This window comes from Sordaria macrospora, chromosome 2 (assembly GCF_033870435.1).
Source record: "Sordaria macrospora chromosome 2, complete sequence".
Lineage (NCBI taxonomy): Eukaryota > Fungi > Ascomycota > Sordariomycetes > Sordariales > Sordariaceae > Sordaria > Sordaria macrospora.
In genome coordinates this window covers 791,362-805,150 of record NC_089372.1, presented here as the reverse complement: position 1 = coordinate 805,150, position 13,789 = coordinate 791,362, and the positions used below count along the sequence as shown (strand labels likewise).

The 13,789-nt window shown below is 52.5% G+C and overlaps 4 protein-coding genes across 4 annotated transcripts; 1 reads left to right on the top strand and 3 right to left on the bottom strand.

The window, feature by feature from the left end:
- Positions 1–22: 22 nt before the first annotated feature.
- Positions 23–4,037, bottom strand: SMAC4_05576 (uncharacterized protein). The gene is made up of 2 exons (XM_003349245.2): positions 3,442–4,037; positions 23–3,383 (listed from the first exon to the last, which is right to left on the bottom strand). The coding sequence occupies exons 1-2, from the start codon at positions 3,751–3,753 to the stop codon at positions 513–515; spliced, it is 3,183 nt and encodes a 1,060-aa protein (XP_003349293.1). The 5' UTR covers positions 3,754–4,037; the 3' UTR covers positions 23–512.
- A 3,033-nt stretch (positions 4,038–7,070) lies between these two features.
- On the bottom strand, positions 7,071–9,178 carry SMAC4_05575 (uncharacterized protein). Its single transcript, XM_003349244.2, has 3 exons — positions 8,791–9,178; positions 8,546–8,717; positions 7,071–8,476 (listed from the first exon to the last, which is right to left on the bottom strand). Exons 1-3 carry the CDS (start codon positions 8,844–8,846, stop codon positions 7,244–7,246), a joined length of 1,461 nt encoding a protein of 486 aa, XP_003349292.1. The 5' UTR covers positions 8,847–9,178; the 3' UTR covers positions 7,071–7,243.
- Positions 9,179–9,622: 444 nt separating this feature from the next.
- Positions 9,623–11,416, top strand: SMAC4_05574 (uncharacterized protein; the record flags this gene model as incomplete). Its single annotated transcript, XM_003349243.2, has 3 exons — positions 9,623–9,935; positions 9,997–10,204; positions 10,674–11,416. Exons 2-3 carry the CDS (start codon positions 10,180–10,182, stop codon positions 11,414–11,416), a joined length of 768 nt encoding a protein of 255 aa, XP_003349291.2. The 5' UTR covers positions 9,623–9,935; positions 9,997–10,179.
- A 939-nt stretch (positions 11,417–12,355) lies between these two features.
- SMAC4_05573 (uncharacterized protein) lies at positions 12,356–13,559 on the bottom strand. Its single transcript, XM_066090317.1, has 4 exons — positions 13,513–13,559; positions 13,262–13,383; positions 13,043–13,202; positions 12,356–12,980 (listed from the first exon to the last, which is right to left on the bottom strand). Coding segments are annotated over exons 2-4 (414 nt in total). The 5' UTR covers positions 13,263–13,383; positions 13,513–13,559; the 3' UTR covers positions 12,356–12,727.
- Between the last annotated feature and the right edge of the window lie 230 nt (positions 13,560–13,789).

Here is a 13,789-nt window from a genome sequence, read left to right as displayed (position 1 = left end):
TATGATCAGGCTTGAGGTTCATTAATTTATGACAGCGTTGAAGCGGAAAGGTTGTGCTTTAGGAGTCATTGGCATGGCTGTCACGATCACGAAAAAGAGACACTTGCATTGTCGAAGCGGAACTCTGTTTTACTGCTTTATTCCTTCTACTGTCTATAGTCTATAACTATAGGGGTATCTTGAGCTTGCTCGCAAGTCTGGTTTAGAATATGTGCGTGCTGTTGATGTTTGCAAAGCATCACTGTTCCTCTCTTCTCTTCCCACTAACTCCTCTCCTGATTGCTTTCACGCTTGTCTTCTTCGGTCGTGGCGGAAAGCGTATGTATGCGTTGTGTGCGTGTGCGTATGTCTTATGCTCTTTCTGTCTTAGTGGTATATCTCGAATCCCACGCCCTGGTATCTCTTTTCGTGTCTGCATAAATCATCAATCATAAGGCATGAGGTCTCGGTCTCGTACGCCCCTGTCTTCATCTGTCATCCAACACCCCTCAACATTTCTTCTCTTGTCTGCTTTAATCCTCCAAAATCCTTGTATCAAGCTCCAACTGCGGGAGTTCCCAAGGCGCCCTCTGTCTCTCCCACTCCGGAGTCGGATTCGGATCCTTCCTCACTTCATCCACCTGTTGTCCTTCCCGACCATCTGGACCCACACGATCTTCATCTTGATTTCCATCATTCTCCTTCCGAGGCTCATGATCATCCTCACCACTACTCTTCCCCCATGTTTTCTCAAACTGAATCCCCGTCTGCCGCTGAGGTTGCTGCTGCTGTTGAGACCTCCTCTTTTCCTCTTTGTCCCCATCAGGCTTATCACCAATCCCCAAACTTCTCGATAGTCTCTTCAAAACCCCTCCATTTTCCGCCCTCGCAGCCCTTTCTGCTGCTTTCACCCTTTCCCTTTGTCGGTTCATGATAATCTGATCCAGCGTCATAGGGTTTTCGCTACCCCTACGTTCAGAGAGTGATAGTCCCCTTCCAGCAAAACCAGGACTACTGGGTCCGCTTTCCATATCCCCTCCGCCGCTCCGTCGTCGTTTAGTCGAAGAAGTGCTAACAAGCACACAATCTGCCATCTCCCTCGCATCTCTAACCACCGTCAAAAAGATGGGATAAAGCATCGTTATCGCCATGAGCACAATAACCACAATGAACGAAGTCTGGATACTTCCGCCCCGTTGCAAGATCGCGTACGAAACGAATGGCCAAAAAGCGGGGCCGGATCCGCCCATCGTTAGCCACGCGGCTGTTTGTTTCGTTCGCTTTCCTTGCCCGCGGAGGCCCAAGCTGAAGATTAACGGCCAGATGGGACCTTCGAAGAAGAAGAACAAAATAATCGGGACGGCCATGAAGTTTGGTTTGGAGGCGGGTTTGTAGACGACGGTCATTAGGACGAAGATCGTTGATAGGAAGGCGCAGACAGAGAGGATTGTTCGCGGGGATGGGATGTATTTGGAGGAAGGGTTTTGCACGTGCAGGTAGCAGAGGTAAGCGGCTATGAAGCGGGAGATGGCGAACGCGGTGTGCGCCACCACTAGATAATTGAGGGTGCTCATTGCGAACCCCTCAGGGCGCGAGTTGGGGTATTCTTCGTGCGTGTCGGAAAAGGCGGTCATGAGACGGGTGAAGAATACCGACATGTTTTCTTGCGCGGCAACGTAGAACCATTGCGAGACGACGGCCAAAATAATGCAGACTGTGCGGAGCGACAACCCGCCGATGGAGCGCCTTTTTGGGTCCACGGGAAGACGCTCCGAGAGACGGCCTAGTTCGCGGTCGGTTACCTCCGGTAGGGGCGAGTAGTAGAAGAAGAGAGCTAGCAAGACGCAGAGGAGAGTGATGGTTAGGTAGGTCCATTGGACATCGAGCAAAGTCGTGGGGCTGTGCCGTCGTGCTTCGATGGTGTGGAAGAAGACGTTGTTGGCGAGGACGCCGCTGAGGACGGCGCCGACGGCTTGGACGCCTTGAGCTAGAAGAAGGCGCATATCGGCGTATTCGGGCGGTCCGCAGAGCACAAGAAAGGGGTTGGCGGCGGTTTCCAAGACGGCCAGGCCGAAGCCTACGACGAAACTGCTAGCCATGAACCCGCCGTAGGCTGTAAGGACGGCGCCGGGCCAGAACATGATGGTTCCAACGCCGTAGATGAGCAAGCCGACGATGAAGGTCGCCTTGAAACCACCGATCGGCTCAATGTCGCCCCGTCTTGGTTTTCTGAAACGGCGGTGTTCGTCGTGGCATAGGAGCCAGCCTCCCACGAGAAGAGGTCCGAGGAGGTAACCGCCGCCAAAGTAGACGCTCGTTAGACCCAGCGCTTGGGCGGTGGTCATTTGGGCCACGTCGGCCACGACGTTGTTGAGAGTGTTGAGGAGCCCGTAGGAAAAGCCCCAGAGGAAGAAGAGGATGCTGACGATGGTGCAGTACTTGAACGACTCGGATACCGAAGACTTGACCATGCTCTTTGGCTTCTTCATCTCCACGAAACCAAAGTAGATGGAGTTCTCTTGGGCCGAAGGGACACTGGAGACTCTCCGTCGATCTGGTAGTGTAGGGGCCCTGCTTTCGGGCGCAACAGGGGTTTCGTTGACGCATGAAGCTGACAGGAAGTCTCGGATGGAGATCTCTTCGGACAGTCGGTCATTGTGCACATGGACCGGCTCTGGTGCTTGTGGGGCGCTGCTTGCGTGGGAGTCGTTCAGCGTTGAAGAGGTGATGGGTTGGCTGCTGTCGGAGTTGTCCTGCTTGATGACGGCGTCCAATTGGGCGCTGTCCCGGGTGCTGCTGCGAGTGCCATCCGGGTCGATAATCATGGCAGGAAGAATTCGGATGATTAAGGGTTTCAGAGTCGGAATGCAGCCGCAGATGATGCCGACGTTGACCTCGACAGCCGACCACATCAAAGATAGCGAAGCGTTCCAGGGGAAATTCGAACTTTGACCGTAGATTGCGCTGGGGTTGTCTGAAGGATTCATGGGTACCATACCCACGGCCTGTTGGAGATAGTAAATCCTGACGACGTCGACGACCGTCACAAAGATACCGAGAGCAAAGGTAAAGATAAGAATCGTCTTTTGTCTCGGCGGTAGACGCATGCCGGTGAGCACGGGAATAGGAAGGGCCAGGATAGCTAGATCGGTAACTATGTTCACGGGGGCCGAGCAGATAAACTCGGTCAATAACGGCAAACACTTGGCCGCCTCAATCGTAACGTCCCAAGCAGCGCGCATGGGGGTGCACTGAAAGATGTTCATGAAAGTAAGGATGGTTCCAGCAACGTTCACAACCACGAGGACAGCCCAGGAGGCCATCCGAAGAATCTTTTGCGTGTTCTTAGCCAGGCGAAGGTAGAAGACGAGAATGGACGTCTTTGTGGCCATAAGGGCCGGATTCTGTTTACCAATGTTAGTGGATTCTGTGGATCACAGCTGATAGACAAAGAACACATACATATAGGATGGAAAAGACATATTCACACATCCTCAATCCTGCCTGGTGCTGATGATCGATATTCACGTCATGACGACCAAGACCACGTTTCGTGGCCATGGCAATGGTGAGGGACAGGAACATGGAAATGAGCCAGGCCAGGACGATGATGTAGTCATCCCATCCGACTCTGCGTACGATTCCGATGCGCGATACCATTCGAGCCGCGACAAAGAGGGTAGCCAAGCATATCGTCACGGTGGTGACGACGAAGACGGCGGGCCCTCTGTCGGGAACGTTTCGTGTTTGGTGGTGAGGATGATGGGCCTCCATTTTGATGTTGCCGCCTGGTAAGGCGATGCCAGTCAAGGAGGCCGGCAACAATGAATCAAGTCTTTGGCTCGATCACGTCCACAGCGTCGCCATAATCCTTCAAGCCGCGACATATGGGAGATGTTGGAAAAGATGGAATCGGGGTGCCAGGAAAATTTGGAGGACCCTAAGTCATCACGGGCGGAGGGGCGAGGTCCTTCTAGGGCATTGCCCAAACTCGACACAACAATGTTCGGGGTGAGTGTGAAACGAAGGATCGTGTGTTGGTCGGCCGTTCTGGTAAGGCTGTGGCAGTACGGCTCACGATATATATCGAGCCTGACAGGGTCGGTGGGCGTTGAAACGGGGATCGAGACTGGTCGTTGGCGAGCGAGTCAAGAAAGTTGTTGTTCCTGGTTTGTCGAACAGTTCCAGAAAGTCTTGGCTGTTCACGACTCGAGACAAGAAAAATCCTTCCGAAGCGTGGTGAGGCGTTGGAAGTTTCAAACTTGTGGTGGTTGATGCTTTCTTTGAGATGAGATGTCGGTGTAAGAGGAGAGAAAGGTGAGTTGAACAGGAGGGTCAGGAACCCTGAGGCTGGATGGACCGGACCAGAAAATATGGTGGAGAGGGATCTGCCTCGTACGGATTCGACAGTGGAGAGCCCGTTAAACCAGCCTGGTCCTTATGCTGGTCACTTTTTGGTGCCCTGCTTGCAGCTTCTGCAGCCTTTTTCTCCTCGATTGCACCACTCGCTGCCTTTCCACTTTGCCGGCCTATCCTCACACTCGCTTCGTCTTTGGCCGAGGAGGTTGTTGATAGTTGCCCGGTTTTTTTTTGGCGCAGGGTACACTAGCAGTACACTACGACTAGTAGTAGGGATGAGCCGCTAGCTAGCTAGTACTGGGGACCGGACGAGATATCACAATCAAACGGCTTGTTGGACTCTCTCGATGTGTCATCCATCTCGTACTCTTTTTTTTCTTCACTTCAAGGTAGTATCGCAACTCCCGGGGAGTGGAGGCGTGAATTTTCTTTCGGCTGATGGTGGTGCACTGCTGCGTATAAGCCGCAAATTCTGATCAGGACTGAGGGGTATACATAAAGGCGGTAAGGCCTGGAGAGAAACCGGAGGTCAGGCCGGTCAATGGGAGTCAAGAAAATGGCGTGTCTTTGGGTTGCTGAGTGTCTGCACAGCGCATCTTGTATGCCACCCTCTTTTCACTTGGCTGTTGGGGGTGCCAGCGCAGAGCTATCGGCAGCCTTGGTTCAGCAACTGGAGCTTCGGTTCGGAGCTTCTTCCACTCTGGGCGGGATGGGCTTCGGTTGCTTGTCCAGTTGACGGGCAGGCCGAGCTGGGCGGGATGGATGTCTAGAGAGAAACCGACATCTTCAACACTCAGCCAACACCGGCGGCGGCAGAAAAGTTCAAAGGCTTCAGGGCGATGCAATGACATCGTTGGACGGGAATGGACGAATCAAGGCAGTCAATGATACGCTGCCCCCGGCTTTTTGGATCCATTGTTTGCTTGGCGGCGATGTTCCCGCGGGCTGTGAATGGGTGTCGATGTTTGGGATGGTCAGTGGACGGGTGAGGTTTCGCGAGACAAAGAGGGAAAAAGCGGCGAAGGGTTCAAACAGTGGTCATCAGTGGTCGCTCACTCACCAACTCCCAGGGGCTGTGGAGAGCGACCATCTTGCTTGGCTGTGAGGGGATTCTTGGGGTTGAAGATTGTACAGATTAGACGGAACCTACCGCCACTTAAAAGGTATTTACATCGGTTTATTTTGTACAGCCTTCGGGGGCATTGAACTGAACTCCACTGAAGCATTCCGTCTTTTTAACTCCTCAAAATACGGGGGGCCGGCAGTCACTGACAACCATCCCCAGAGTCCGAATTCGTTGATAAAAACGGCCATGCTTCTCACCATGCCCGTCAGACCGTCACTGTGAGACATTCCCGTTGCTCATTCTTAACCGTCTCTAGTAATCGGATATGTAGATCACGAGTCCAAATTGAATGGTGTACAATGTGCGGAACCACTCCGCCCGGTTCTGCAAAAGGGGTGACGGACATGAAGAATCTCAACGAATCTTGAATTGTACGGCGATGTTGGTTTCCGAGCACGCCGTTGAGATGATGGGTGCGGGTTGCAACTTTGCATCAACTCTTTGCCGCAAACCAATTCAAAAGGTTCGAAACAAGAATGGAATATGAAATGCGAAACATATCATTGAGCCACCTACGTACGTGTATTTACTGTCTTTGTTCTCAACCGGTAAACGACATGACAGCATGGCAACGTGGGTAGTGGTTGAAGAAAAATGATGATATGCCGCCGAGAAAGTCGCCAAAATCGCAAGTCGCAATAAAACCGTTGATCCCGCCTGCCCGTCCTGCTTTCATCGCTTGCCCGCATCATTTGCCCGTGGGGGTTCTTGGATTCTTGGTCCTGTCTTTGCCATCACAAATCGTGACGTTTTTTTACCATCTTTCATTGCAAAGGTCAGCAAGAGTCAGAAAGCCAACCCCTTCAACAAAACCTTCACGGTCTTGTGACGGCTCACGACTCCGGCTCTTTGATATCCCCACTCATTCTCACCGAATCTACCACTACAAGTACTGGACGCTAACATCGGCGGCAACAGCACCCCATTCCATCGGAACAAAGATAAATAAAATCGTAAAACCCACAAAAACAATTTCCGCGATCAGAGTTTCATTCGGCTGCTACCTGCTTTTACTGCTGCAGAAATGCATGAATGAACCCAATCATGCCACTCTGCCAAAGCTGCCTTGCACATTTGCCTTGCAGCAGCAGCAGCTGGCGTCTCGTCTCGTCTCGTCTCGTCCTCGGTCCGCAGGCTAGCAGCTAGCGAGCGGCATCCCGGCCGCCCCCGCCCCCCCGCCTCCGATTCAACACTATTGAGAAACGCCAAGACTCCGGGAATCGAGTCCAGGCCGGGATCGACGAGTTGTCGTGCTTGCCTGCTTTAACTACCAAGTCGAAAAGAGTCAATTTCCGAAACATTGCATTCTTCAGACGGTTTCTTCCTGACACTTTTTTTTGTTTGTGCTGATGCTGCTGACTGGGTGACTGGAAAAGAGCTACATTGCATGATAAGAAAGCCATCCATCTATCGGGCGCCTCCGGCGGTGGACAGCCGCCGATCAAATCTGACCATCGGAATCCGGAAACGAAACCCGATATCGACACCGAGCAGCGTGATCAAAGTGGGGCCGGAACGGTGCCTCAAGAACACTTGCTTTCGGCTCCGTGTGCCTTTTCGTTTGTGGAAACACTTCGGACGGCACGTACGTAGATCAACTTACACACCAATTCAGATGAAGAATGCAAACTGCATCTAAAATAGTAAGCCCATGAACTTCACGTTCATTCATCAGCATGATCCCGTAAACCGAAGTGATATGCCCTCCCAATGCTCATGAGCAGTCTTCCTGCCGACTGAAAGAGTGTTTATAGATATCCAAGGAACCATCACCACCCCCTAATTAGCAAATATCCTAACCTTACCCTCCGTCCCATCCACACTCCCCGTAGCAACCACACACCTAATCTGCACACTCGCATTCACACTTCCCACCGTAGCCGCCCTCCTCCTCGCCGCCACTACCGTATCCGCCAGCGGACCAGTACCGCCGCTTTTTGTATTCGCCGCCATGGCATCCGCATCCTTCACCACCGGCGGCGCCCATCTAATGCAGCTCACAAACCCTTCATATACCCCCGTCAGCGTCTGCACGCACTTCCCCTCCTGGCTGAGATCCCAACACCTCATCGTCCGATCATCCGCCACTGAAAGCAGATACTTCCCGCCCGGATGGAACACCAGCCCTCTGACCCAATTATCATGTCCCACCAACACCTTGACACAGTTTCCTCTCCCGTCCCACAGCCGAATCTGCTTATCCCTCGACCCCGTAGCCATAAACTCGGCGCTCGCGCCCAGCGGTGGCGGCCTGTCCAGCCCAGCCAGCTTCGCCAGGTAGGCGTACGCCGTCGGCGGCGCGAATGCGCAGCAGAGGTTATAGTTCTCGTGACCAAACATGACCAGCCTGCACTCCGCATCCCGTCCACCCGCGAGGTCCCATAGCCTTACAGATTTATCGCTGCCTGTCGAAAGTAAATACCGGCCGTCATGGCTCGGACACACTGCCCTCGGCCAGTCCACGTGTCCTAAGATGGTCTTGACGCAATACCCCGTCGTGACATCCCATATTTTCAACGAGTTGTCCTTGCTGGCACTAACAAGCAGGTTTCCACTGGCGGGAGCGCCGGCTGCTCCGCTGGGTATGAACCGCACGGAACTAACGATGTGGTCGTGTCCCGGCAAGGTGCGGATATTTTTGTACTCGTCTGAGGGATCCCATAGCTTGATTGTTAGATCCGAGCTGCAGCTCGCTAAGAGAGTGCCGCCGCGTGGCCCGCCAAAGTCGACGTCTAATACCGCTTTGGTGTGTCCCTTGATGGTCCGCTCTAGCTCGCCCAGCTCCCAGTCCCAGATCTTGATGGTGTAGTCTTCGGAGCCGGAGGCGAGGGAGGTGAAGACGGGGTGGAAGGCGACGCAGGTTACGGGGAGGCGGTGAGATTCGAGGACGTAGCGCGGGGGCGCTTTGGGGAGCCAGTTTGTGGGATCTTGGGTGCGGCGTGAGAGGGAGGAGGGGGTGGCGTTGTCAATTTCGGATTGGAGGAGAGTGTTGCGGGATTCGAGGTCAAGGATCTGTTATAACAGTGTAAGCTGGAGGGAAGGTGGTGTAGGTTGAGGAAGATGGGTGATGGGACGACAGACCTTCTTCTGCAACCTCACAACACTCGTCCACTTCTTTTCTAGGAGCCCTTCATATTTCTTTGCCTTTTCCGTGTCAAACGTCACTTCAGCAAGGTCGGGAAGTTCATCTCGCAAAGTAGCCGCGGTACTTGCGAGGTTCTTGGAGGAGAGGTATGCTAGGATGGATTTGTGTCTGTATTCCCAAAAGGGTGCATCATCAGCAATGCGGTCGCGTGACAGAAAGAGTAACAGCACAAATCACTTACAGCTCCTCAGCCTGCCGGGTGGTCAACAACGGAGTGCCGATCTGAGCTTGAGCCATCCTGGAAATTTCATCCAGTGCCGAACGGCAGCAAGACTATGTATGTTTTCAATCCCATGTAGGCATTGGCACAATGCGCCGCGTCCGAGTCGAGTCAGGGTCCGCTAGCATCGTGAAAGCGGACAGGGCGTGGCATTTGGTCTGAGTGGACTGGTACGATTTGATGCAGAATGGCGGAGCACGTTTGGCAGGGAGAAGCAGTAGAATTGGCCCGTTGCCGCTGGTGGTGGCCCGCTATCCGGACGCTATCCCGCTCGAGGCCCCCGCCGTTCAGGTTCCCTTCTACTTTGTTATCGGCCGACCGGCAGTGGGAAATCTGGGGTCCAGCTCCCTCAAAAACGGCTACCTTACCTAGGTATGCGACCCCCTGTTGCTGATCCTCGGTAGGTGCCTGCCGGGGTCCCCCGAGTTGGTGTTAGGGTTGGAGCTCAGGAAGCTCTAGGGTTGAAGCGCTGCAGCTATCCTGCGCCAAGTGGACCGGGAGCTTGGTGATGGTGAGAACAACGACAACGGCGGGACAACGGGGACAAGACACTTCAACAATTCCAGCCATTGAGAAGTATTCTTGGGTCAGGAAGCTTCTGACATCTCAAATCAAGTCCTCGGAATTTTAGTGCTTGTCCAAGCGTGCCTTTCCGGTTATTCCCACCCCAGTGGGATACGTCTCAAAAAGTCGACCTCGACGCCGTTCGTGAGGTCGTGTAAGTGAGGTGGCTTTGGTCCAGACCTCATCTACTCCTAAGCCAGTAATGAGTTACTTGAAGGAAACTCAAAAGATGTTACTCCAACGCCTCACCGTGCTCTCAGGCATCAGGTCATCCCTATCCTCTCTGTCCTCTCTTTCCTTCAAGGCATCATCAGCATCAGCATTCACTCGATGCTCCCCATACAGCACACAACCCGAAGCCACACCCAAGAAAGTCTCAGACCCATTACGCATTCTCTTCTGCGGCTCTGACGTCTTCAGTTGCTACTCACTCAAAGCTCTCCATGCCGAACACAAAGCCAACCCAGGACTAATCAAGTCCATTGATGTTATGGTTCGGACGGGGAAAGCTGTGGGTAGAGGGTACAAGGAGATTCGCCAAGGTACAATGCCCAACACTAGATCAAAGCTCTTACAAGTTAGGCTAACTAATAGCCTGTTTAGTGCCCATACAAAATCTAGCAGAAGAACTTTCCCTGCCCATTCACATCCGCGATACCTTCACTGGCTGGTCTCTACCTCAAACTGCCGGGTCAGACGGAGAACCAATCAACCTGATCGTGGCAGTCTCCTTTGGTCTGTTTGTTCCTCCAAGGATTCTCGGTCAGGCTAAATACGGGGGTTTGAATGTTCATCCTTCTTTGCTACCTGAGTAAGTCCTTCCCTCTCCCCACCCCCCTTTCCAAGTAAACAAACAAGCAAGCACATCTTAGTTCCAAGCGCTAACGCAAGAGGTCAAACCAGCCTCCGCGGCCCAGCTCCCCTCCACCACGCCCTCCTCAACCGTCTCTCCCACACCGGCGTCTCCGTGCAAACCCTCTCCCCGCAAACCTTCGACGCCGGGACAGTAATCGCGCAAACCCCTTTTCCCGGTATCCCCATCCCCCAGAATTGCACAGTCCAACAACTCCACGACTTACTCGCCCCTCTAGGGGCAGAAATGTTGGTCTCTGCGCTTAAGGAGGATAGACATGTCCCGCCTTTGGTTCCCGTTGTGGACAATCGCATTCCTGATGGAACAGAGAAGGAAGGGAGGGAATATGCTCACGCGCCCAAGATCACAAAATCCGACCAGCGCGTTTCGTTTCTGCGGCATTCAGCTAGTGAAGCCGCATTGAGAGCGAGGGTTTGCGGTGGGAATTTGTGGACGACTGTACACCTCCCAGTTGCTCAGCCGAAGCAAACGAAGGGGTCTTCCAAGGCGCAGGAACCGGCAAAGATTGAGCTTGAACTTCCGCTCACCTACCCCCACCCCCTAGAGGAATCAATAAAGGGATCTCCAAAGCGGATCATCCTTGAAGACGTATCCGAGATATTGCCTTCTGAGACTGCCGAAGATGCTGGCCTGGCGGCTCAATACGCAGGCTATCAGCGCCTTCTTCAGTATCTTAATTCCAACTCCGACACCTCTTCTGGCACCCCTTCTTCCGGCTCGACAGGCGTGACAGGCTCGACACTACAACAAGTCCTCAACATCACGTCCCTCCCTTCAACTTCATCAAACCGTCCTAACGACGCATCAGACCCACTCTTCTGGCTTTTGAGGTTCGGTGAGAACAATGAGTACGTCAACATCGACGTCGAGACAACCGTCGGAGGTGCCAACGCTGCCAACGCTGTCAACGGTGAGAAGGCCACGACGGCGGAAAGAAAACCGAGAGTAAGCTGGGGTTTATGCACCAGGTTAGGACTAGGTGATAACGGGAAGGGGAAAGAGGAAGATAAGGGCGCTGTGACTTTTATGATGAAAGGGGAAGATTACGGGAGGTTTGGGTTATTGAGGGTAGGGAAAATCAAGGTAGAGGGGAAAGGGTCGAAGCCCGCTAGGCAGGTGGTGAGGGAGTTGGCTGTTAAAGCGTTTTAGGGGGTGTTTTTTTTTTTTTTTTTTTTTTTTTTTTTTTTGGGGGGGGGGGGGGGGGGGGGGGGGGGGGGGGGGGGGGGGGGGGGGTAATGTGTGGGAGATAGTGGTGATGTAGATGTCATGTAAGATAGAATCTGTTGAAGAGAAGGGTGGACCACAAAACTTACCTGGAAAGAAATGGATAGAGGGCGTGAAGATGAGACTCCCTGGGTCGTGCAGGGTGTTGTCGGTGTCGGTGTACGAACGAAAGAGTAAACTGGACAATCTCGACGAAAGCGGTGAGTGAGTCTGAACGAAAGATGAAGGTAGAAAACGATACTTCGTCATCGACTGGATTTAGTAGTACTGAGAATCAAGTATGGAACCAGCCTTAATCATTGACCAACCTGCCCCCAATTCAGTCACCTACGCGATATAGATCTCGCATTGCACACGCCGGGAAGGTTATCGATGCATTCGAAATATCGTCTCGGACGTGAATGATCTCTGGGAGATTTTGGGGAGTACATGTATTGTGTGTAGGCACTCCGATCTCCGGAAAGTCGCTGCAACGAGGTCAGTGCCAACAACCTAACGACAATCCTCAGACCCAGGACACACAAGAAAGCTACTACAACTTCGAATTACCTACCTAGTCAACATGTGTACAACCCATGTTTGGTTGTATCATTGCTATCATTGCGATGGTTTCATGCGCAGAATGTCCAGGAAGGTCAAGTGCGGCTACGTCAGAAGTCGCTCCCGGTTATGGGGCGGTTGCGGACACAGGCTCAGCGTGGAGCATACCAGATATAGAAAGTGCTCGTCTTGCACACGATGATGGAGGAGTAAAGAAAAGGAATTCAGAAGGGACTTCAAGGATTTCAAGAGCGAGTCTAGAGGGGAGTTCAAGAGGGATGACAGAATGGAGCTGAGGGAAAGAAAAAGCAGATCAGTGGTCTTCAAAATTGCCATGGTTGAATTCAATAGTATACAGTGCGATATATCCCAGCCGCCCACTAACTAGAGTAGCCTATCTGCTATCTCTCAAGCATCAAGCGTCATATCGTTCCACCATCCGAAATTTCTTCCAAGATGTTTCCTGTTCATTGTATGGTTGGTAGTCAGATAAAGAGATCCAGTTCGCCCAGGGTGCTTTTGCCCCTGGCTCCCGGAAACCCTCCGCCAAAGTCATCAGTCGCTGATGATTTGGAGTCCCGCATTTTCAGCAGGTGACTACCTTCATTTCGTATCGTTTCGTCGTCATAAGTGTAAAGATATCGTTCCTCGTTATTATCAAGATGGTGACGGTGTGACGGCCATGGTGGACAGCGTTTAATCCCTGGTGACCTTTTGCTCGTCATCGACACTGGCGCCGCTAGAGGAAGTATCCGTCTTCTGAAGAGTCACCTCCTCATCCTCAGGGGCATCGTGGACACCCTCCTCGAAGACTGGCTCGGGCTCGTTGACCTCAAACTTGGACTTGAAGTGATCCATATTGTTGGAAATGGCACTGGCGTTGGAGTGACGGCGAGCGTTGACGAAGCTGAACTCAGGGTCGTCGAGAACTTCGTCACCAGCGTTGCCCCTGTTGAGAGTGATGTTAGTACATGGTGAGACATACGGGGGTAGATGAGAAGGGTCACATACCAGTTGCTCCTGCCACCGCCGTTCTTCTTGATCTTCTTGGGATCGGCATCGGGGAAACCGTGCTTGCCAAAGAACTTGGGAACGTGCTCGACGGGGACGAATGTGCCGTCTTCAGACTGAGCGACGTGGGCCTTGTCGTTGTACTTGTGAGAACGAGTCACTATAAGATATGTGTAAGTAGAAGCACGTGTGGTGTCATGGCAAGGGGAAGGGACGTACTCTTGGTGAGTGTTGTCGAGGTTGATGTGATGAAAGAGTTATGTAAGTGAAGTAGTACGTGGAGATTGTGTTGTCGTTATTGTTGTTGGATGATATTATTCAGTAGTAGTCGTCAAGTTGATCTGAGAGACTAAGGTCAGTCAGCGTCACACAAACAACATGCGGGGTTGATAAGACTGATATGGGAGAAGAGGTGATAGATGGCCGGGATGGTCGGAGTTTGGAAAGGGGGACGGGATGTCTGAACTTACAGCTTTGTGAAGGTGCAAAGTGGGGTGATGTCACAGATATGGAAGTGTTGAAAGAAGTCGACTATTACAAGATGTAGTGAAGATGGGATGTTGTGATTATTGTAAACACGGTAGAAGAAGAGAAGTCGTGTATGCACTAATAATACCAGTAGTACGTAGTGGTAGTTGCAGTTGTTGTGAAGTGGTGATGTGATGTGTGTGTGTGAGTGTTGAAAGGAAACGATGATGGGATGGAAGGATGGGAGCTTCTCCTCTTATAAAGGCAAGATCCCGAAAC

Bases quoted from the DNA above. Each gene is read 5' to 3' on its own strand.
- SMAC4_05573 (XM_066090317.1), bottom strand. The intron at 12,981-13,042 runs GTATGTGACCCT...CACTCTCAACAG, and splicing joins GGCGGTGGCAGGAGCAACTG to GGGCAACGCTGGTGACGAAG.
- SMAC4_05576 (XM_003349245.2), bottom strand. From the start codon at position 3,753: ATGGAGGCCCATCATCCTCACCACCAAACACGAAACGTTCCCGACAGA. The intron at 3,384-3,441 runs GTATGTGTTCTT...ATTGGTAAACAG, and splicing joins ATGTCTTTTCCATCCTATAT to AATCCGGCCCTTATGGCCAC.
- SMAC4_05575 (XM_003349244.2), bottom strand. From the start codon at position 8,846: ATGGCTCAAGCTCAGATCGGCACTCCGTTGTTGACCACCCGGCAGGCT. The intron at 8,718-8,790 runs GTAAGTGATTTG...TTGGGAATACAG, and splicing joins ACCCGGCAGGCTGAGGAGCT to ACACAAATCCATCCTAGCAT. The intron at 8,477-8,545 runs GTCTGTCGTCCC...CTGTTATAACAG, and splicing joins TTGTGAGGTTGCAGAAGAAG to ATCCTTGACCTCGAATCCCG.